Source organism: Gallus gallus, chromosome 7 (genome assembly GCF_016699485.2).
Source record: "Gallus gallus isolate bGalGal1 chromosome 7, bGalGal1.mat.broiler.GRCg7b, whole genome shotgun sequence".
NCBI lineage: Eukaryota > Metazoa > Chordata > Aves > Galliformes > Phasianidae > Gallus > Gallus gallus.
In genome coordinates this window covers 17,320,744-17,344,623 of record NC_052538.1, presented here as the reverse complement: position 1 = coordinate 17,344,623, position 23,880 = coordinate 17,320,744, and the positions used below count along the sequence as shown (strand labels likewise).

The following is a 23,880-nucleotide window of genomic DNA, read 5'->3' as shown; positions in this document are numbered from 1 at the left end:
TCTCTTTTTGCGTGTGTTAATTCTCAAAAATGTTGCTGGATTTAAAAATGGATTTTCCCAAACTGCAGGAGCAGGATCTGGTTAGCTTTATGTGTCAAAAGTTTGTCATAAACTTGGAGTTTGCTACAGTTACGTAGACAAATGATTTGTTAACTCTAAATGTAAACGGTGGGTGTTTCATATGAAGACAGACTTGTAAACATCAGCAGCATAATGTTTTGAATTTTTAATCTTATAAGCTTGACATTTAGTTGCCTTCCAGATGTATATGAAAACTAGCACATCTTGTCTTTAAACTGTTTTCACTGTCTTTTAGTGGCTTTCTAATTTCCTGTTATTTGCATGACTCCAAGTCAGTAATGGTGATAAATCCCTTTGGAACAGGTTGCACAGTGTAAAGAAAGTTTATTTTCACAGGTGACCAACTTGGGCAGGCCACTGAAAACATTTGGTACGGCTTCCCTGGACATCCAGTGGCCAAAAGAAATTAGTAATGGCAAATGGCTGCTGTATTTGATGAAAATAGAATCCAAGGGCTTGGAAAAAGTTTCCTGTCAACCACAGAATGAAATCAATGTTTTGCATGTTGCGGTATGTTATCCTTCCTATCTTCTTCTGTTCACTAATGGGTTCACCATTAAAACAGCACAGCATGCGATAACAGGGTGTAAGAGCTTACCTCCAGAAGGAATTTTTTGTCTTAGGAAGGTCATAAGCATGATACATATTAAACAATATGTTAGGGGCTAAGCTTGTTAAGAGACTTGGTTATAAACAATGAGGTGAGCTAAAGGACAGATGCTATGTCTCAGTGACTGTATCTGCACTGGCACCATGGACCTCTCACGGGACAAAACTGCTCTTAGCTTTGATGCATTTCATCAACGTTATTGAAATCTGTTTATTTTCCTATGTGGAAAAAATCAAAAATAGTCACTGGCCCAGTATGAGGGAATTCCCTATACTTTTTCAAAAGAGAAACAGCTTGCACTTACTTGTAATGTATTTCTTGCAAATAAATAGATTAATCAAACAGGAGTTTCAGTCCTTCATTATGCCAACCTAGCAAGCTTTTCTAACCCCTGAGTCTTCACTGTCACTGTTTTTCATATAATCTCAAGGTCATTTGGGAGAAGTTGTAATTCTAGCTATTAAAACTGCGTGTACTCAAACCTATTCTCATCCGTTGATTGTTACTAAACTTTCTGTGAGTAATCAGTATATATTTCAAAAAAACCAAATTAGTGTGTACTGACCATATCACCTGTAAATCTGTTAACATAGTAATATTAATGCCATAGACACAGAACAAAAACAGCATGAAAAGCTTTTTACATCTAAAAAGTCATTGACGTCAAAAGAAAGTAGACAGGTGGCTTTTTAGTGATTAATCTCAAATTTTCATGATTCTGTTATTAGCAATTAATGTAGAAAAAAAGAGGATATACAATAATATTATACTGATCTGGGAACAGAAATTGTTTTTGTGCTTATATGAAGAGATAGAATTAAGACAGAGTTGTGACAAAAACATTTTATTTTAAAGGAATCCCATAATTCAAGAAGAAAGCGTGAGATTGCGGAGAAGCAGCTTACAGACAGCAAGACATTTTCTTTGTTTTCAGAAAGAAAATATAAGACCTTGGTAAGCATACTGCATCAACTAGTGTTGTTGGACACTTCCCTCTCCACTCCTAACAGGGCTTTTTGGAGTTTGGCAGTGTGAAAAATGATAGGGCTTGGATTTGTTTCTATCTTAAATCCAAGCATTGATGCTTTTAGAATTTGTTAATTCATATTTACCACCTGAGGCAAGGAAACTAGGAAAGAGTTTCTCCATAGTTATCTATGCTAAAATGAACACTAATTGCACCTTCCCTGTATCTTCCTGTTGCTGTTGGTACAAACAGTTCTTGTGCCTAAATATGATGTTTAGAGTTCAATATTAAATCCTGGTGAATTGTGAAGATGCTTTGACATGTAAAAATTTGTAACTGCAGGACTGCAAGGTGAATGCACAGTGCGTGGACATAAGATGTCCATTGAAGGGTTTTGACAGCAAGGCATCAATTTTGCTGCGTTCCAGACTGTGGAACAGTACTTTCTTGGAAGTAAGTCCTCTTGCCATTTCTGAAAGTTTAGAGTTCTTTCCTGTCATTTGTCTAATAACTGTATTTTATTTTGGAACAGGAATTTTCCAAAATGAACTACCTGGACATTCTTGTTAGAGCCTCAATCAGTGTTCCTGCTGCAGCTAAGAACGTCAAACTCACAAATGAAGCTGCTCAGGTAGGTTCAGCATTTAATGCTAGCCACAGATCATGTTATGTTTCCAGCTTATCTCACAGAGATAAACCATTCTAAAGCAAAAGGAGCTAACATATTGGATTTTTTTAATCAAATTTTGAATTAGTGATCCTTTTCACATTTAATTTGGTTGGCAAAATTTGCTGCTGTATTGAAATGATACCCATAGAAACTTTTTCTTCAAAAACATTTTGTAATGAGAGGACACCTTGGGGAAGACTATAAATTTCAGTTTAATATTAAACATGGATGCTTTTGAAATGCTTTTTCAATCTTGACATGTTTTCTTTCCTCTAGGTGCGCGTTACTGTCTTTCCTGCAAAACCAGTAGCCCTTTATACAGGAGTGCCTTGGTGGATCATCGCAGTGGCTATTTTTGCTGGAGTACTGATGCTTGCACTCCTGGTATTCTTGTTATGGAAGGTAAGTTTTTACTTATTTCATTATTTCGTATTTCCTGGCATACAGGTGACAAGGTAGCAAACAATTAAGTATTTTTGCTTTGCATTTGGAACTGAAAACACAACAAAACAGCCCAAACTGTACATTACCTGCATCAGTTGCTCAATTTTGGAACGTTTGGCATGAAAATGGTCATAGAAGAAAACTCATTTCTATCCTTGATAGGAAATATTTCTATTCTATTTCTATATATATTTCTAATGTTTCTAGATCCTCGAAAGGAAATGTTTGAAGCTTTGGCCAAAGCTCAAAACAGCTAGCCAGAGACTGTAGTTTACTTCATTACAGATGGATAATAACTGGGGCTGCTACAGTTAGGTGTGAGACTTTGTGAACCTGTTCACAGATGTTTTAGTAGGGGTTTGTTTTCATGGTATTTCTAATGCTATTAAACTCAAGAGTAGATGGAAAAAAATACAACAAAAATAGCATTTTACCTGTGTGTTCAATTTCTTTTGTATGGGCTCCTTGTCTTAGAAACCCTGAAGGAGTAAATTCATATTTAAAAGCAAAAGTTAAGAATTTGCAAAAGAAAAAAAAAACAAGTACTTTTTAAAATGCCTTTGGTATTTTGGCAATTAACTGGTTCCAAGTAGAATAGGGTAGTTATTTTATTCTTATTACTTACTGGCTTCAGCAGTTAGTATAAGTTGATGGGGAGAGAAGACACTCATTTAGAAAGAGTGGGTGAAGAGGAATATCCTGTCACTTCCCTCAGAAGAAACTGGAGCAGGTGGCATTGTTGGACTTGCTGCTTGCTACAGATGACTTCTCACAGGACACTTGATTTCCTCCTTCTGATGAATTATCATTAACGTTTTGGATGGGCTGTTAGTTTACAACTGTTAGTCGTCTACTGCACATGAAAATGCTCTCATACACACTGTGAACTCCTCCTTCTGATGACAAAAAAATCATCTTATGAAAGACAAATGCTGTACATCATAGGCAATTAGGTGGCTGGGGATGAGACGTGCTCCTGTTGAACAGGTCAAAGCATTTACCATGTGCATAAATTGGTTTTTGTATAGAGATCTTGCTGCTCTTTACAGACAGCTTTAGTTGCTACAGACATGCTGTTTAAGTAGCTTTTCTTCAAAAAACAATGCATTAAAATTTTATCACAAAGCCTCTAAAATAATAATATTCCTTACACCCCAGGTTATTTTGCTCTTGCACAGAGTAAGTTAGTCCCAGAAGTTCTCAAATCTAGTAACAGCAGCTGACTTTTCTTGTGAAAACTTCCTAAAACTTCAGGCAACCAGCCTGTGAAGGGATTACGGAATGGTTATTCTAGTCGGTTCTGATAGGTTTAACTCTTCTTCCGGTCCACTGAAATTGACTAAATACCTTGCTTCCTTGTAGTGTGGTTTCTTCAAAAGAAGTAAGAAAGATCATTACGATGCCACATATCACAAGGCTGAGATCCATGCTCAGCCATCTGATAAAGAGAGGCTTACTTCTGATGCGTAGTATTGATCTACTTCTGTAATTGGTAATTGACGATATTTTTTAATTTTTAGCTGTGGTGGCACATGCTGTGGGTGTGGTGGCTAACGATGAAGCTTTTGCTGCGTATGTTCTATTAACTTTTGGATTTCAGACTGTCAGTACTTGCTTGCTTATTCCGTTAATAGATGTTCAGCTTTTAGCGTACATAAACAGGTGGTTACCTTGGTCTAAGAAGCTTCCAGTTCTATAGAAAACATCGATCTGTTGCAGTGGTTTTTAGCCTTTTTAACTGATGTTTTAACAAAAAGGTTTTTTTAAGCTTTAGTGATGATAATCAACAATGCAGAGTTGATATTTACAGCTAAGACTACCTAGAAGATGAACTTGCTTTATTAACCTTTCACTGCATGCTTAAAATTAAAGTTGCTAATAACAAAAGGAGTTTTCTTAAATAAAATTATATTTATTTATATAATAATTGCTGTAGAAACACATGTTTCCTCAGTTTGGAAAATACTTTTCTAGAAGAAACTTCTCTGCTGAAGCTACCAGGATGCATGGCAACTTAGGCTTCTTTACTCAACCTTTACTCAAGACAATACATGCATGTACAGGATATTAATTAGAGATGCTTTGAGATAAGGAGTTGGGAAAGAATTCTTATCTAAGATCTGTTGAAACTATGTGTAATGAAATTTTCATTATGAGATGGACCAAATTTTTAGCTATGGTTTGTTTTTTTTTTTTATTTCCTCTTAAAATACAGGTCTATTGAAGCTTTATTTTAAAACGTTTTTTAAAAACAAGTCACAAGTGAAATACTACCTCTTATTTTTTTTTTTTTTGCTAGTGGTATGGAATCACAGTTTGGCACAATGTCTCATACTTTTCATCTTAGACTTCAGAAACCTATCAACAAGTGTTTGCCAGTCATCATCACTGTACCATTGTGGCCAAAGCTCATTTTATTCTGAACATTCATTTCAGTCTTCTTAAGTAGTTTAAAAAAAAAATAACCAGGTTTTATAGTGGTTTTGATTATAAAGAAAACTTTTGGGGCACAAACAAGGTTTACTGCCTTTCATACAGGGAGGTGTTCATCATAGGATACTACAAAATTTCAATTTATGTCTGTTTTTCACTCTATGGCAAATTACACAAGACTTGTGTTCTAGTACTGTAAACGTATGGTTAGTTAAGGTAGTAGTAGTGATAGTGCTTTGAAAAGATGACCTTAGTGTAAGCTTTTCTTGAAAGCCCTGGAATTCTTTCTATAAATTTAATGGTAAATCACATCAACATACAGGAAGGTAATGAATTACCTTTGATTCAGGAGAAGTAAGCGTTTCTGAACTGTATGTACATCTTTACTTAGCATGCAGTTTTCTCAATATATTACCGAACAACTTTAGAGGAAGACTCATACAGTGTGTTCTGAGTCTGTATGTTTTTGTATTCAGTTTTCTTACCTTTATGAAGAAGGCATTGCCTCTGTAGTTGTAGTAATTCCACAGCAATTTCACTCTAAACTTCTCTTTTTCTCCTTGGCCCCAGTGTGGGTTCTTCCAGCGTTCCAGGTACGATGACAGCGTCCCCCGCTATCATGCTGTAAGAATTCGAAAAGAAGAACGAGAGATCAAAGATGGGAAATGCAAAGACCTTGAGACAAAACAGTGGTTCACAAAATGGAATGAGAATGAAAGTTATTCTTAGGGAAAAGTTGTTTCCCTCCTCAAAGTTCAGATAGAGCGTAATGCTTTTGTTAATGGTAAAACTCATGGAGTTAGACCTGTGAACACTATGGACATTTTCACTGTCTGTTTGTAGATATTACTACTTACATTGCGGCTTTTGTTTGCACAGTTAAAATTGCTTTGTCAGTCCTTATTGGCACTATTTAATTTCCACTCTTTTTCCCCCCTTCAAATCTAACTCAGGCTTTAGAAGACACTGTGTTGATTTGGATTCTTTTCTGCAGAACATGCAAACCCACTCTGGCAGGCCTTTTCCTGTGCTCCTTATGTTCCTGGGAATGCCAGAAATGTGCAATTCAGATCAGCATAGGTTCTCCAGCCTTCCCTTGATGTGTGGTCCCTTATGAACACACTGGCCTTAACATACGTAGTTCAAGTATCATCTGAAGACCCGTAAATCTATTTTAATCGTAAGCTTTGCTGCTGCAGTAGCTAGGGCTTACAAAAAGCATCATCTTCAGCTGTATGCACAGTAGGTCATGTTGCTCAATTTTCAAAATCAGATTATGTAAATCTTGCTCACAACAAATATACACAGGTTGTTTTTTGTTAGTTTTTTTTAAAAGAGGCTTGAATATTAGATGTACTTTTTGTATATATATCTTAGTCATTTTTGTATTTATTTTTGTTATCAGTTGTTGTCTTTGACTGTTAGGCCAAAGACTTACCTGAACCTTGAAACCACTGTGCTTATGAACTTCAGAAGATGAGACCTGAGGCTTTCACTGCGTTTTAATAAATCACTGAAGGTGCCAACTCTTTCTAAAAATGTAAATATTTATTCCAGTGATGTATGTGGGGTCTTTTTTTTCATGATATTTGTAACTTGATCTAATAGGAACTACCAGGTCTTGTAATGACTTTGTACGTTACTTCAGACTATTAAGCAGTTCAGACACCAAGCATAGGTAGGGTTTTTAAGATACAGTTTTTTACTAAACTAGAAGTGAGAGGTTCTCTCAAAACAGCTTTTCAGCTTCATAAGGACTTCCTGTGTGGCAAACGGTGTTGACTACTACAACTGTTACAAAGCACTTGACGAGGCTGTATACGCCTAACTTAACTATGAGGATCTGAGCTGATCCACTTTGAGACTACTGAACCCTCTTCAATACCCGAACCTTCCTTAGAGAACAGCCACAGCAATCTAATCATTGATACAACTATAGAAAGAGTTTAGTCTTTTTTTTTTTTACCCTTATTCTAAAGCACTGGTACTCCTTAAGAATGAAGATTAGTATGCAGTTGTTTATTCCATATAGAACAAAATTCTGCTGGAGAAGCACGCATGCTAGCTGTTAGCAGTTTAAACTATGCAATAACCTCTTGGTACTTTTTCCTCTCAGAGGCTGAAAACCTGCTAAGGGGGCAGTTGTCAGGCGTCTGATATCTGCTACTAACTTTAAAGATACGTTATTAGAAGCCATGCTCACCTAAAATGCTATCATTATAGAAAGGGCAGTAATTTAGTAGGCTCTTCTTTCTGCCACTAAATAATCTCAGTACATGACCCTGATTTTATGAACCCTGACAAATGCATTTAGCTGTTAGTCAGTTTTTGAGCTTTTTAAAAAATAGCTTATTCTCTGAAATAGCAGCATAAGAAGCCAGGCTAATGAGGTGCTAAGACGCTTGACAACCAACTAACTCCCAGCCTCTGATTTAAAAGCAGGCTGTGGCTCTCCCCTAAGACCATGAATGTCTTTGCAGTGTTAAACTGAAAATTATTTTCAATAAGTCATGTCACTGGTATACTTCTCTTTCAAACTTTTTTTTTTTTAAATACCAGCTAACAATGCTACACCATTCCATTATGAGAAATTACCTGTGGATATTTGTATGGAAGTGTGAAATAAATTTTTTTTAAAATTAAACATTGCTCTGGTAGTAGTGGTTTCTTATCATAATTATGTGAAATAGCCACAGCTAGGCTCACTGGTACATGAGAAAAGCAAGCTGAACATTGCAAACATCAACAGTCGCACTGTAAATATTGCCGTTCCCCCTAAGAGACCTGCCTGTTGCCAAGGAGCAGATAACTCAGTCTCACACCTCCAGGCCAGCTGCCACAGTTCTTAGCACTCCAACAGCTGGACACAGCACTGCTGGGGCTTAGCAAAAATAGTCAAAGCTCTGACACACCTCTATACCTAACAGTGAAGTCTGCTACTGACCCACAACTGCTTGGCTACAGGGTCCAGTTTCAACTCAAAAAAGATAGAAAAAACACACAGGAAAAAAGAAAATCTCAAAAGAAACCCCGTGGCTTATCTCTATATTTAAAACATCAAGCCTTCAGGTGGCTTTGCTGAAAGGAAATCATAGAATCCTGAAGGTTGGAAAATACCGCTGCCAAACAGTGTTTATCGTTAGAGAGCTAGCTGTGCAGCTAGAGCTAGAAGCTGCTGCTCCTGGAGTGTGTCAAAGATACAATATTACTACAGGCAGGCTGCTTCCACAACAAGGCACAACAGACCTGGGGGAACAGTTAAATGACCTCTTAACAATCCTGTTTGATGGCAGAAGAAAGGCAGAACAGCAACTGTCATCACCACAGGCTGTGCCAGCACCACAGCACCAGGCAGGGGCTGAGGGCAGCGTGGGTGTGCCCAGACGCCCTATACAGATCTTCCTACAACACTATCAGGCATGTGCCATGGAAAACGAATGAAGCCAAATTCTTTCGTGAATAGCTGACTTAATTATCTTATCGATACTCATAAGTATAAAAAAAATACTGTATACACACACATGTTTTAACATAAATGAAAGCATCACAGTTTAACCAGCATTCTATACATTCCTATTATACACACAAATACTACGTATCATAAATATATACGCTAGAGTGCCACAGATGGTGGTGTATGTATGGTAGCATAAGTGCATCAAATTTATATAGTACATACATATTTGTATCTGCATATGTAATGCATCTATATGAATATGTACACATACACAAGGCCTAACACGTGTGCACACTGTGTAGCCTGAGGTACACAACTGAAATCCTGTTGAACTGCAGCACTTCACTTATGGTTAACCCACAGCACAGCAGACACAGCTTTCATCAGACACTTTCAAAGGACAGGGCCAGGCTGGCACAATGTGTTGTGGAAGGTAGCTGATAGGTGGGAGAAGAGCAGGAGCAGCGCACTCCTACAAACACCTCAGGCACATCAGAAATCTAGTTAGCATCAGACTGGAATGGGTTAGAGGAGGTAGCCGTCCTTTGGACAGCCTCACATACTTTTATGCCCTTCTTCTGTTGAGGCACCCCAACCTGCACCAAAAGGCCACACCAGGCAGAGCAGAGCGGGGCAACCCCTTCCCTCGCCCGGTGCCAGTGCCGGCCCTGACGCAGCCCTGGGTACGGTTGGCCCCTCTGGCTGCCAGGGCACACTGCTGACTCAGATGCAACTTGCTGCCAACCAGAACCCCCAGATCCCTTCCCACAGGCCTGCTGTCCACTGAGCTGTGCCAGGACAAGAACAAGAGGCCAACTGATGGCCTCGAGCGCCCTGTGGCCCTCCAGGCAGTGTCAGAGAACCTCCAAATGCAGCTGTTCCTTTGTAGAAGCAGAAGACCTTGGTTTGCATAGCTGTAGGGCAGCAGAGGTGCTCCCAGCGGTCTCCAGCTGCTGGGTGGGCCCAGCACTCTGTCAGTGCCCAGCAAGCAGCAATAGGCACGAGGAGCCACAAAAGGAGATGGCTTGGGGCAGTACAGAACCCAGCATTTGTTCAGCTGTGGGACCCCATAGCTCTGCAATTTCCTAAGGCCTCTCTGCACTGGAGGGAGGTGATGGCTCCTCCCAACTGTGTGCCGTGATATGGAATGCATTCAGTTTTGAAATAGGACAGTTATTTAAGGACAAGGGATTTAAAGCTCATGGTTTTTTTTTTCCCCCATAACACAATCTTTCCATTATGATAACCTGACTACAAATAGCAGACACGTTTGTGTTACAAAGCAAGAAACTCAATGATGGTTTTCAAATATAGGCCAAAGACCACAACACAAGAACAGAGAACAGTGCATTTTCCCAGAAGCAGTCTTTTCTCAGGCTTATAGTCTTAAAATGTGGGATTTTCCAGTCCAATGGGGTAAGGTTATGGCAATGGGTATGGGAAGTGATTGCAAAAAAAAAAAAAAAAAAAAAAAAAAGAATGATGTCTGCAATTGTACTCAAGCTCAAAACTGACATTATAGAATATTCTGAGCTGGAAGGGATCCTTAAGGATCGCTGAGCCCAAATCCTGGCTCCTCACAGGAACACCCAAAATTCAAACCCTGACTGCAATGCCCAAGCACTCCTTGAATTCCAGCAGCTCGGGGCTGTGCCCACTGCCTTGGGCTGCCTGTTCTGTGCTCACCGCCCCCTGGTGAAGAACCTTTTCCTAACACCCACCTGACCCTGCCCTGACACAGCTCCGTGCCGTTCCCTTCTGCTCCGTCGCCGTCACCAGAGAGCAGAGATCAGCAGAGGAGCAGTAGGCTGCCACCAGACCTCCCCTCAGCTCCTCTGCTCTGGGCTGATCAAACCCAGGGAATACTCTGGTATTAAACAAAGCATGTTTTCACAGATTGGTGCACAATCAGTGGTTTCAAGGCGACCTAGAAGAAGCTGACACCTGGGCACCAGGGCAACAGCATGCAGGTGGAAAAGATGAAACCAGCTCAGAACTATTTTAAGCAGCTGCAACAAATTACAAACACTCAACTTACTGCCTGTGAGTACTGCTTTGAACTGCTACTAGCTCACAGCTGAGATCATTATAAACCAGTTTTAAGAACAGCAACATGGAAACCAAGGAGTCTCAAACTGCTCTAAGACTGAGAAGTATATGATCTCCTATAAGCAGCGCGCAAGCAGCACAGCGCTGTTAATCTGTGTTTGTACAGAGACAGAAAGGTTGCTGGCTTGCCCCATTAGCCACTGCTGCTGGTCAGAGGAGAGCCGGGCACCCACATTTCAGCATAAAACAGAAGTACAGGTCTGCCTACAAACAAACCAGTTTGATCCTGAACCAGCTCCGTCCTTCCTGCTAGTGGTACTGCTCAGAAAATTGCCTTTTGGAGGTGGAGCAAATCAGTACGTGTTCTATACCTCAATGCAACAACCAAAACGAAGAAAGCCACCACCACCATCACATAGTTAACGATGCTGTCCCCACCCCTCCTGCAGGACCAACGACGCGCTGAGCGGGGGGGTAACGCGGAAGAAACAGCAGAGCGACCCCCGGGCTGGCGCAGGACTTTGGCCGCCTGTTCCCAGCACAGCCAAGGAGATGCTGAGAGGAGAACAGGCCACGTCTGGGGGTGAACGCCATAAGAAACAACCACAAGCATCCGTACAAAACCAAGCAGCGCAGGGCCAGACTCACCACAGCACTGCTCTGAGCGCTGTACTGACCTGCAGGGTTCAACACGCCCATCATAGAAAACGCGTCAGAACGCTCACGATCACTCGTAACTACCTTTTTCGTTGGCGGTCCGAGGTTTTCGCTTGAGCAGAGTAAGAATCCACCAAACACATCTCGGTGCCTCACACGCGCCCGCACGAGCGCCCTCGCGGCCGGCGGCACGACCCGCTGCGGGCACCACCTAACTACACTTACAGCGCCGACGCGGCATCCCGGGTTCATTTCTGCCCCATCGGAGCACAGCACCTCTACAGCTCAAACTCCGGTTTCCCTCAGCGCCGCTTCGCTCCGCGCCTCACTGCAGAGCGACCCCCTCCGCGCCGCGCGGGGCCGAGGAGGTGCCTCCTCAGCCCGGCCATTTCCCGCCTCTCCCCCTCGCAGCTCCCCCAGCCCTGTCCGCAGCCCCTCCGCCCTCCGAGCGCCGCCGCCTTACCTTGCCGAGGCCGAGCTTCTCCTGGAGCGATCGTCGCCTCTCACCGGGACGGAGATCGGCAGGGCCGGGCGGGGTCTCCTCTCCTCGGAGCCGCCCTCTTCTTAGCCCCGCCGCCGCTGCGTGGGGCCGGGCCGGGAGGACGCGCGCCGCCTCGGGCACCACCCCCGGCCGCGCGGCTGAGGAGGCCGCGGTGCGGGCAGGGGCCGGGGGAGCGGGCGCGGCGGGAAATGGCGGCCGGGCCGGGCTGAGCCGAGCCGAGCGGGGCCGCACGGGAGGAGCCATGAGGCTGCTGCGCGCCCTGCTGCGCTGCGCCTCCCCGGGCAGCATCCCGCAGCAGGTGGACTTCTACTCGCGCTTCTCCCCCTCGCCGCTCTCCATGAAGCAGTTCCTGGACTTCGGTGAGTCCCGCCGTCCCGCCGCAGGTGCCGCTGAGGGGCCGAGGCTCGAGACGGCCTCGCGCGGCCGATTGCCGCCCCTCGCGCGCGCGTGCGCGCGGCGGATCCGCGGGCCTCGCGCCTGCGGCCCCGGGGCGGGCGGTGCTCGGCACGGGACGGCGGGCCCAGCCAGCTCCTCCGCCGCGTGCTGCTGCTTAGCGCTGTCCTCGTGGCAGAACCGGCTTCTGCTTCCTTCCGCCAGGACGGAGCCCAGATGGCTCTTTACCCAGAGACAAAACCGAGGCAAGGTTGAAACTCAGCTGGAAACTCGAGATCTGTGTGTCACAGAGGTGGTTTGGTGTTCCGCCAAACCGCGGCGCTGGGGAGAAGCTGGGGACAGCCGGTACCGATGACAGCTGGTACTTGCTAACGCGGAGACCGAAAAGGCACGCTTGTGCAGCCTGCTGAAAGCCAGCGGCGCGCAGGCTTTACGGAGCGCAGGAAACGTGGAGCGCTGGCGGAGCCGGCGGCTGCAACCATTGCGGCTGCTCTGCAGTCACGTGCCTGGCCCCAGCATAAACACCGAGGGCTGCGAGCTTGGGAATGCCCGTGAGAGGGAGCGGAAGGCGAACGCCGAGAACCAGGCTGGGAACTTGGCCTTGAAAATGAATAAATTGGCAGCAGGGCGCTCGGCCTGATGCTCCATGCTAAAACTGCAAATATCGCTCCCAGGGTTGAAGAGTACTTGGAATGAAAAGGGATTGATCGTAGGCACTGCTCTGCCTCCAAGGCCGTGCAGAGGAAGGTCTGCAAGCTATACTGGAAGGCCTTCATCAGTCCTGAGCGCTGAGCTATACTGCAGCGGGTTCTGTTTCTGTAAGCAGAGCAGCGTCATAAGCTGCATGTTAACGTATAACTAGTAAACAGCTGTACTGAGCTTTGTCTTTCTATAAGTAAAACGTAACTGGGAACTAACTCCGGAACCCCAGACTTCCTACATACCTAACTGCACGAGGAAACAGAGCCATTTGCCCATTCACTGAAATCTTGTTTACCCTAAGCTGCCTTCTAATTTTGACCCAGGCCTGTGGTGTGACCTCCAGAGGCAAAGCTACTTTGCAGAATGTCATTTGCCAAGCGCATGGGGGCAATTTAAGATTACAGTTTCATTCTTATACCTTCAATTTGACTAGTTCATGGGATTTTTACCTGAGAATAGGGAAGGGCCAGTAACAGTCATGCCAGAAATGCAATCTGACTAGGGAAAAGAATGAGGTTTCTGGGCAGAGCTTGTATGTAGACAGTGTGTAGTACTAGTAAGTGCCATCTTCTTCCCCAACTGTTCTCCTTATCACATTGAAGGACTGAACTGAGCAAAAACACCGAAGAGATAATTCTTAGCAGTTATCTGTTGTGAAACATCAAAACTGAGGTAGGTACTTCACAGCAGTACATAACCTAGTTAAGCTTAGATGCCATTGATGTGGCACAACTGAAGTGTCAGCATTTTTTACCCTCTTTGCCTCTCCCCTCCTTTCTGGCCTAGTAAAACAAGCGTTGTGGAAGTGAATTTATGCCTTGACTTAATAACCGCATATAATTGACACGTACACAGACTCCAACAAATAGCTTCCCATGCTGGTGTCATTTGCTTTTCATGAATGATGTATCGTTTCATCAGTGGTAGGCAGTGAATGTTTGCTACACATGAAACAAGCAATTTAATTAGATAGAAGTCTTATTTAAAGTTGAATGGCATGGGCCAGCAGTTCTTGCAGTAGTTACTCTTAAATATTCAAGGTTGTCCTTATCTCTACAGAGCTCGTAGATTTCATTATGAGTTAACAGTTTTAAATATAAGTGTACTGCTGCCTGGAAAGAAACATTGGCATACCAGACTGTCTGAATCAACTTTAAAACCTAACCAGAGGCCTCTTAGGCAAGAACATAAGGGTTTGTGTAGCACTCTAACATAAATGCTGACTTTATTCTAATGTTGTCAAACATCTTTTTTTTGGTCCCAGGATCTGAAAATGCCTGTGAAAAGACTTCATTTATGTTTCTGCGACAAGAGCTGCCTGTAAGATTAGCAAACATAATGAAGGAAATAAGTCTGCTTCCAGACAATCTTCTCAGAACACCTTCAGTTCAGCTGGTGCAGAGTTGGTAAGAGGTGTTACTTAATTTCTTTAAGTGTGACTTTCTTCATATACGCAGCTGGAGGAGCAACTCATTACATTCTACAGAAAGAAATACTTAATGTGCTCATAACATGAACATTGTTTAGAATGAGTAAATATCCCAATGGGACAGAAACTGAAGGTGAAGACTTGGGAAAAAACAAAACAAAACAAACAAACAAACAAACACCTGCAGGAGCAATTAGATATCTGACAAGGGAATTAAAAATCATTAACTATTCCAGACAGTCATGTATGAGAATTCAGTAATAACAAAAATCCACCAGAGCAGTGTATAATAGAGAACTTACCTAAAACAAAGAAACTAGCTGAGGAAACCAACAGAAGTGTCTAAATTCACAAAATGCTTGCAAAACAGAATAGAAACTGTCTAAAAGACAGGTAATTGCAGACTGAGAGTAAGGGCAGAGAAAATAAGAAAACAGTAGAAAGCTCCCAAAGCCAGAGAACAGCAGGATCAATACAGGGCTGTTAAAATTAAAAAGCTGTCCTTTGAAAAGTAAAATTTGCTTTTAGATAAGGACTTTAAACATCTTTTTTTGCAAGATGCAAGCAAAACAAAGGGATTGCTTGGCAACTGCTAACGGCACATGGCATTCTGGAAAAGGCTTTTAATGTTAGGAGAACAGTCTGCCACTGAATGAGTAGGGTTGATTTGAAGACTGAATATAAAAAGAGATATCAGTGCAGATGAAGGCTCTCAGTGAAACATGAAAGCTTGAAGTCTTGTGACACTAAATTATGTTGACAAAACGGAGAGTTAATTCCGCTTGGACAAATGCAAAGCAGAGAGCAACCTCCTCCCCTTCCGTGCTTACTCACTCACAATCAAAAATGTTGGTACAACTGTAGATATTTTTCTGAATGTCAGCTGATGGGCAAGAAGGCAAATAGTGTTAGGAGCTAAGTGACCAATGGGGTGGAGGAGAATATAATTGCACCACTGTGTTAGTCTGTATTCCTCTGAATCACATGCAGTTTTCGTCACTCCATCCTGAACAGAAAAGACCAGGAGGGATAATCAAAGGGTTGGAACAGTTTCTACGCGTGGGGAAACCAAATAGAATTCTTTGGCTTGGAGACGGCAGAAATATTTTAATTATAAACAAGTTGGGTACATTTTCTAATAACAGGAACCAGCTAGGGCTGCAAATAAGTAATCAGTTTAAAATGGAAGGAAGATTGTGTATGCATTTATGTGGAATTCATTGCTCTGGAAATTTTGGAAGAAAACATCACGAATGCATTCAGAAACATCTAACAAAATTCATAGGTGATAAATTTGTGTGATATATCAAATAAAATTGTTTAGATGCAACCAGTCTTAGAATATTGCTAACCAGAGGGAACTAGGGAGGTGTATTAGCACTGGTCTGTGTCATGTTTCTTTCATTTAAAGGTATGTCCAAAGTCTTCAGGAGATCCTTGACTTTAAAGACAAAAGTTCGGAAGATTCGGGGGCTATTCACAGGTAAGGACCTGTCATGTACCTCAATACTAATGTTATATATAAGACTGACAGGAAAAGAAGTGGCTTAAAAAATTTTCAGCTGTCTTCAGTCTCTAGGTAAGAATCACAGTAACATTATCCCTTACCCCCTGGAAGGATGGAACATTGAAACATGAAACAAAGCACTTTTATGTCATATCATTCTGTGTGGGGCTTTTTTTGTTACACTGGGGAAACTATGAATATATTAACCAAATTTTTACCAGTTCTTTGCAACGTTGTCAGTGCTGTATGGAACTTTTCATCTGTGGATTGGGTTTGATCATTATTGGCTGACCATAGCTACTGTTGGACAGGCATGGGATGATTTGCCTGAACATGGTTGGCACAATTCTCTCTTCTTTTGGCATTAAGCAATTTATTAATTATATATATATAATTATATTATATTATTAATCAATCAAATTATTTATATGCTATAAAGACTGGGCTGTCTTCTCACTGCAGTAAGCAGACCCGTGCTACTTCTGTACACAGCCGTCTTCATTTTCATGGGCAGATACTCAGTTTGCCAGAGGATGACATTCATTTGAAAGTGAACACCTAACAATGTATTAATTTTAGTTTTACAGATACCGTGATAAAAATACGCAATCGACACAACGATGTAATTCCTACTATGGCTCAAGGAGTAATAGAGTACAAGGAAAGCTTTGGCATTGATCCAGTGACCTCACAGAATGTGCAGTATTTTTTAGACCGTTTCTACATGAGTCGGATTTCAATTAGAATGCTCCTTAATCAACACTGTAAGTGCTGTTGTTGAAGGGAGGGAGACACAGTACCTGTAGTATGTCAATATTTTCCCTTCATTTTTAAGTGCTTAATACTTATTAACATTTCTTAAAAATATTTATTAATAAGAGTCTTTTAAATACTGTAAAGATTGGAATTACAGATTGTCTTTAAATTTGTGTTAAGCAAAAATGAAGATATAAACTAGAATTGTAGAAATTATGTTGGATATTAAAAAATACTGTCTTTTTTTTGGCAGCTTTACTGTTTGGTGGGAAAATTAATCCAGCTCATCCTAAACACATTGGAAGCATTGATCCTAGCTGCAATGTTGTTGGAGTTATTAGAGGTAAATCCAGAGAAGAATAAGAATTCTGAAAACTTGCACGAGCACAGAGTCTGAGAGCCAATATGCATCTTGGAACAAAAGTTTATATTAAAGCTTTTTTTTTTTTTTTTTTTTTTCCCAGTTTTCTCACAGAAAACATTTCTGTGGGAAGATACAAAATCTTACTGGCAGTGCACAGTGTTTTCAATTATGGTTTTCTTTTTCACAAACTGTAAACGGGAAAAGAAAAACCAGAGAGGGGAATGTAACTTTTTGTGTATTTCTTACAGATGGTTATGAAAGTGCCAAGAGTCTTTGTGATTTGTATTATATGAGCTCTCCAGAACTTGTCCTAGAAGAGTTGAATAGTAAGTGAATGTGGGGTGAGGCACTTTCTTGAATGTAATGATAGCTTCTTCTGAAGTAGTTGGTAAAATGTTCTCTTTTCACTTTTTATATAGTTAACATATAGAGATCTAATATAGATTAGGATATTATATCCTCTACTGCATACATTTTTTTAAAAACCTGGCGGAAGGCTTCCCCTTTTCCTATCACACACTTGCACTTGCAGTCAGATACAACAGTCAAGTCACTTCAAAAAATTACTTGAACCCCTTGTCTGTGACTTGAAAACATTTGTGACCGTATACCTGTGACCTCAGAGGTCAGCTACTGTTCCCATAGTCCTGCTGAATGCTAAAGAGCCTTTCTAACACTGTTTACTGGAGTGCTTCTCAGGTTAGTACAAGTTCAGACAGGCCTACAGAAAGAAACAATCTAAGTTGCTTCTACAAGTAAATGAAAAAGCCAATGTACTCTGGGTAGCCAGATCTAGTGGAAGGTGTCCCTGCACATGGCAGTGGGGTTGGAACTAGACGGCCTTTAAGGTCCCTTCCAACCCAAGCCATTCTATTAAATTTTATTTTGCAAATTCTCTTAACAATACACGTATACGTACTGAATTACTACAGGAATGAATACAAGTTCCCTAGTTTGCCATTTAAATATTTAGACTTTCTTTTCTGCAGTTAAATCACCAGGACAGCCCATGCAAGTGGTGTATGTGCCGTCCCACCTCTATCACATGGTTTTCGAACTTTTCAAGGTCTGTTGAATTACCATTACACAATTCTTTTACAGAATTTGTTTGTTTAGTAAGATTGTATTTGTTTGACTTTCTGAACCAATTGTAGATAGCAACATGTTTTTGCAAATGCAAGCTTTTAACATTTTAATGGTGGGAAAATACCTAAAAGCTGTATTACTACTTAGACAAATAATAGCTGCATAGAAAGTGAACATCTTTCTCCTTTGCCTAACAACTGAAAACCTCTGACATCTTGAGTAGACAAAAAAAAAGGGTCTTAAAGTGTATACTATAAAGTATATTTTCGTCCCAATTCTGAAATATGTGATAAAATTAACTTACTTTCTTAAGTTGATGTTTGTTTTAAAATAATAAACAAAGAGGTAAGAATAGGCTTTAAGTTCTCATACTTGAAAATTGCAGAATGCAATGAGAGCCACCATGGAACATAATGCTGATCGATGCATTTATCCTCCAATTCATGTACATGTCACCTTGGGAAATGAGGATTTAACTGTTAAGGTACTTACTTCTTGTTTATATTATTTTGAAGGTTATTTTGATTATTGTTTTGCTCTTGCTTTGCTTATACGTGACCATGACTGAAAACAAAGCAGCATCTTTCTGCAGTTGTCATGGCAGCATTCTGTAAGCCAAAATGCTCTACTGAAGGTGTAAAACAACTCAAAAAAGGGAAATGAGCATTGCATATTCCACGTAGATTAAATCTGCCTGAAGTACAGTTTGCAGACTAATATATTTTTCATGTGTACAACATTGATTGGGATCAATCAATTGGGATCAATCAAGCAGCAAGCACTGGCTTTTTCGTAGGTCTAAGTAACATCTAGTAAAACAGCTCTGGACTTGCTCCTCCAGTAATGAGTTTTAACATATTGTCTTTCATTGGAAGTAGTTATAAGTAATAAAGATGAAAATACACAGAACCTGTCACTTGTTGAAATCAGTAGATCTAAATACTGATTTCACACAAAACTGGGTTATGAACAAGATAAAAGCAATGCAAAACTTAAGTAGAACTTTTACCTGGATATTTTTAATGATGGTGTTTTATTCAGTTGGTTTGTATGAAGGATGATAGGGAAGAGTTCATCTGTTTGTTGCTATAGCTGAGAGATGGGAATTTAAGATGACCATCATTTTCTAGGGACAACTTTGTATTATATTTTACCTGAATTTTCTCTGGATCATTGTTTGAGAGATGCTGTCTTTTATAAAACTGCATTGAGGAACATAATGCTATGTGTTTCTTCTTGTTCCAGATGAGTGATCGTGGCGGAGGTGTTCCTATGAGGAAAATTGACAGACTATTCAACTATATGTATTCAACAGCACCACGTCCACGTGTTGAGACATCCCGAGCTACACCTTTGGTATGTAAATCTTTTATACTTTGTCATCCTGAATGTGAGTAATAATCACAAAGGAAACCATTCAGCCAAAGCCACGAAGTACTGGTTTTATGCAGTGTGTATGACCATTTGGATGTTACAGCTTAATTCAAATATTTTCTTGAAAAATCTAGAAACTGTATGAAATCCTAAATTACTGACAAGAATTTAGATGTAAAGATTCTGTTATTCTATATCAAATACAGGGATGAGCTGCTTCAAGCAGAACAATTAGCTATACTGCATACAAACGCAGGACTCCGAATTCTTCTAGTGACCACTGGAAGAAAGGGGAAAAGAACACTATAGCATCAGTTTTGAATCAAATCCATAGTTTCAGCTGTGCTATGTCGTCAGTCATACCATTCCCCAGTAAGAATGATGGTACACAGATATGACGGAGTAGATGAAGAATCTACTTCAGCCTCATGGTCTCATGTGGTCTTAACAGATGCATGAGAAATACAGCAAGAAGCTCTGAAAAGCTTTCCTGAATTTGTTCCCTCTGATAGTAGCACTGAAAATGTAGCATTTGTTGTTAAGGAGTTCTAACACATTTTCTGCACTTAGATGACTGTGCAACTCATTAGATAACAGATCTTTACATAAAACCAGGGGTAGTATTCTTAGAGAAATTCTTTATCAAATACAGTGGATAAAATACATATATGCTTAAAAATTCAGGCGGCATCCTACTGCTACAGACAGGGCTTGACAGGACTGTAGCATAAGCTATAAATTCCTATTAGTTTCTTCTTGAAGCTTTTTCTGTATACTGATGATGAAACGTATCTGACTTAAGAATATTAAACACTTAAGATCAACAGTGCTGTAAGGCACTCAATACAGTTTATTCTTGAAAAAAGCTACTAAAATACAATAACTGTTATCTAGCAGCTCTGTCTGACTAAGGAATAAAACAGTTTTCTCCTCATACTCAAAGGTTAACGGTGTATTTTTCCTCTTTCTGGGGTGAATTTCTTACTGTCAAACGTTACTCTTATATCCTCTGTTTACCTTTTAAATTAAAAACTACCAAAACCAACCACTAACTGATGCTGTTAATAAAAATATACTTTTTCTCCTGAATCAGGCTGGATTTGGTTATGGCTTGCCCATATCACGCCTGTACGCACAATACTTCCAAGGCGACCTGAAACTGTATTCCTTAGAAGGTTATGGCACAGATGCAGTTATTTACATCAAGGTATGATATATCATATCACTTTACCGTTTTAACTTTATTATCACTTCTATTAGTGAATCTTTTTGTTCTGTTATTTTTTCATTAGGAAAAAAAAAGTTCGTTATGGTCTTATCTATTTACAGGCCTTATCAACAGAATCAATCGAAAGACTCCCTGTGTATAATAAAGCAGCCTGGAAACATTATAAAGCAAACCATGAAGCAGATGACTGGTGTGTGCCAAGCAGTGAGCCAAAGGACATGACTACTTTTCGCAGTACATAGCTTTTTGCTCGACAGTTCCTAAGATGTATGTGTGTCATGTGAAGAGAATTTAAAAGACCCGGTTTATATCAAGATGCTGAGCCGTGTTTGATCTGTGAAAATCATTCTAAGGGGAATAACAAAGCTTAAATCTATTACTTTCTTCCCTGGGATTTAAGGAAAAAGTAATAAGCTGTTCATTCTTTTTACAAAGGTCATGCTTAATTTGTTCCACCTTCTATTAATGACTACTTTCTGTAGTTAAATCAAGGGAGCAGTACTTTCAAGTTTTATAGAGACCAATGTAACCTATTTCATATCTACTGAGAAACGTATTAGGTCCTATGATTACAAAATTTTTTTAATGGAACTATTGAAAAAGCTTGCCAGAGTATTTTTCCATTATACAGTGTTAGAAGATTACTGAAGCACTCATTTAAGAAATATTAAGGAGCTTATTGCTGTACCTTTGCACCTGTATGGAGCTTTCTATTTCTTGATCTTAAGTATGCTGAAGCCTAATTTTGCAAAGTTAGAAATGTTATCTACACACTACACATTTTTTTTCACAGCTTTAGAAACCACACATACGTCCTTAGGAATAATAATTAGAAAAAAAAAAAAATCAGTTCTAGCTGCTACCACTGCTATAATGTATCTCAGGTAGGTGGTATCAGTAGTATTTCTTTGGTGGTAATGTGAATATTTAATGCGTGATAAACTTACCTTTCCTTGATCATTGTGAATTAGAGAGTAGTGTTTGCTTGTGTACAGTAAAGGTATGCTGTCTTACATTTGCTCATATTTCTGTAGGTAATACCAAACCACAGTATCAGTGTTTTAGCCCTAGTGAGATCTCAGACTCTGGGGTATGTCAGGTTACAGCTGTAAATTAAAAATATTTTTTAATAAACAGATTTTTAAAATTTACTGTTAGTAGGGAATCTCTATTACTTGGACAGTGGAAACTACTTTCTCAGGAGAATTTTAAAAAATATGGAATTAGCAGGTTTTGAAAATACCTTTGTAGTCGTGGTGGGCTTCTGGCTTCATTTATCTAGTAGCTTGAGGTCATACTATAATGCAAATAAGCTAAGCAGAATGTGTTCATCAGGCTAAGGCAAACTGTCAAAACACACTGGGGATGACCAAGCATTACATTTCAGGTACACAGTCCTTCAATAAGGGATTCAGCTTCTTTTAATGGCTAGTGTTCCAGCTTTGTTGAAGTCAGACTCATCTGTGTTGTATTTTTATATCATTTCTGAGCATTTTAGGAGTGAAACAGTTAAAGACCTTTAGAATTAAGCCTTTTCCCTCAGGTAACTCATTGCATATACTCCTGCAATTTAGTCATGCGGCAGACGTGCATAATTGCTCTCAGAAAGAGTGAGCCTAAATTTTACTAGGTTATTTGCACTGTGCAGAGCACAAGGTGAGATACCACAAGTGAAGGGCATAGCTGGTACATGAGAACTTGCAGTCGCACTGTTCTAGATGTAGCTGAGCCAGGCTAAAGATTATCACCTGCTACTCCCTAGTCTCAATCTGCCAAACAATAAAATGCTTTTATACTCTCTTCAAACTAACATGGGTCACTTTAACAGGAGGAAGTTGCAGAATGGCTACATATGTAGTTAAACTGGCACTCTGAGGGTGGATTACTTAATCAACTGGAATAGAACAGTTAACTGCTCCACTCAAGCTTGGGGGCGCTTAGGTTCCTGTTTTATTTTCTTACAAGGACATGAGTTCATGACTGAAATCTCTTTCAGTCTGCATGGCTGAAGTGAGGGGAAGGTACAGCTGCTCTCTTCAACCCTGTAAGAAGATGAATGTGAGAAATTCTACATATTGTAAAATGGGCTTTATACAAAAGTTAGAGGGAGTGTTTGCAGCTATTACATTTGTTGAACTAAAGCTTAAAGTTACAGCAGCAGCTTTTAAAAACTCGGCTCTGAAGCTGAACATTCTTCTAGCTCTCTTGCTGTTTTAAATATTTGAATAACTAAACTGAGCAATTTTAGTTTCTTCTGGTTCCCAGATATTACAGTTCTGAGGAAATCAGTTTTTTTCCTATGAAGTTGTTTAAACATTTCATATGGTATTGAAATAAAAGCCCTTTCATGCTCTCAGCTAGCTACCAATTGAATTCTGATTATTAGAAAGACTTGCTCTGTAATTATACTTGTCTCTCCTTATCCAACACCCCAAGTGATTGTGGTAAAAAAACAAATGTAGCAGTGTATTGCTTTACAGTGTTTAACCCTACTCATAAGTTTGATCTGTTAGTTTTGATTTAAATAGAATTTTAGAGGTTGATTTTTTGTTTAACATTTTCATTGCTGTACTGCAGTCAGCATTAGCACAGTTTGTAGTGAAGTAGTATACTAGCTCAGCTATCAAAGTGCTGAGATTAATAGTTTTGTATGAAAGTGAGCTCAGTCTTGCACTGTAAAATTAATCTTGGTTTGTGTTAATTTTTTTTGAAAAAATCACTACATTCATTAAAAACATTTTAAAAATTACACTTTCAGTTGGGTGATTTTGTTGATAACTAACCAAGTTTTGTAAAAACAGACTTCCTATTCAGTATCTGACAGATGTTAAAGTTCGTGGTCTGTGATAGTCTGTTCTTATGCTCAGATGCCAGGTGAATTTAGCATCTCTGCTATAGCCCTGAGTTAGTTGCGACAGCTCTGTATGCAAGCAAGCCAGCATTTCCACTAGTCTCTTTCCTGAGAAACAAGCTCTTCACTGGGTGCAACATTGAGCTCAGAAGACTTAAAGAAAAGAGGTAACACACAGATGTATTCCCTGAAAGCACTTAACTGAGAAATAGACATCCTTGACTGGATTACAGAAAGCACAGTTTTAGTTGTGTAATTCTAAGAATTTGATCATTCCGTGCTTCTAGTTCCCTTTCCTTTATCAGTAGGGCAGCAATCCT

The 23,880-nt window shown here is 40.3% G+C and overlaps 2 protein-coding genes and 1 long non-coding RNA gene across 8 annotated transcripts in view; 2 read left to right on the top strand and 1 right to left on the bottom strand.

The window, feature by feature from the left end:
* The window catches only part of ITGA6 (integrin subunit alpha 6), a 119,008-nt gene extending 111,159 nt beyond the window's left edge, over positions 1-7,849 (top strand). For 4 of the 5 annotated variants that reach the window (XM_046943494.1, XM_015289643.4, XM_015289641.4 and 1 more), the window contains 6 exons: positions 418-591; positions 1,547-1,645; positions 2,001-2,111; positions 2,191-2,289; positions 2,605-2,730; positions 5,776-7,849. In XM_046943494.1, coding sequence (XP_046799450.1) covers positions 418-591; positions 1,547-1,645; positions 2,001-2,111; positions 2,191-2,289; positions 2,605-2,730; positions 5,776-5,934 — 768 coding nt within the window. In that variant the 3' untranslated portion in view covers positions 5,935-7,849. Of the gene's footprint in view, positions 1-417; positions 592-1,546; positions 1,646-2,000; positions 2,112-2,190; positions 2,290-2,604; positions 2,731-4,134; positions 4,265-5,775 lie in introns of all 5 variants that reach the window. The other variant, NM_205289.2, reaches the window with a different exon arrangement.
* LOC121113411 overlaps positions 1-11,910 on the bottom strand; it is a 32,046-nt gene extending 20,136 nt beyond the window's left edge. The window contains exons 1-2 of the long non-coding RNA XR_005861772.2: positions 11,832-11,910; positions 3,207-5,827 (exon numbers count right to left, since the gene is read on the bottom strand). This is a non-coding gene — a long non-coding RNA (uncharacterized LOC121113411). The remainder of the gene's footprint in view (positions 1-3,206; positions 5,828-11,831) is intronic.
* An 81-nt stretch (positions 11,911-11,991) lies between these two features.
* On the top strand, positions 11,992-23,458 carry PDK1 (pyruvate dehydrogenase kinase 1). Of its 2 annotated transcripts, none has more exons than NM_001031352.4 (11): positions 11,992-12,229; positions 14,230-14,371; positions 15,806-15,877; positions 16,481-16,665; positions 16,911-17,000; positions 17,270-17,347; positions 18,011-18,087; positions 18,493-18,591; positions 19,353-19,463; positions 20,575-20,688; positions 20,811-23,458. In NM_001031352.4, exons 1-11 carry the CDS (start codon positions 12,112-12,114, stop codon positions 20,949-20,951), a joined length of 1,227 nt encoding a protein of 408 aa, NP_001026523.2. In that variant the 5' UTR covers positions 11,992-12,111; the 3' UTR covers positions 20,952-23,458. The 2 variants fall into 2 exon arrangements, with proteins under 2 accessions (NP_001026523.2, XP_046799651.1); XM_046943695.1 differs by lacking the exon at positions 11,992-12,229 and adding an exon at positions 12,352-13,637.
* The last annotated feature ends 422 nt before the right edge of the window (positions 23,459-23,880 follow it).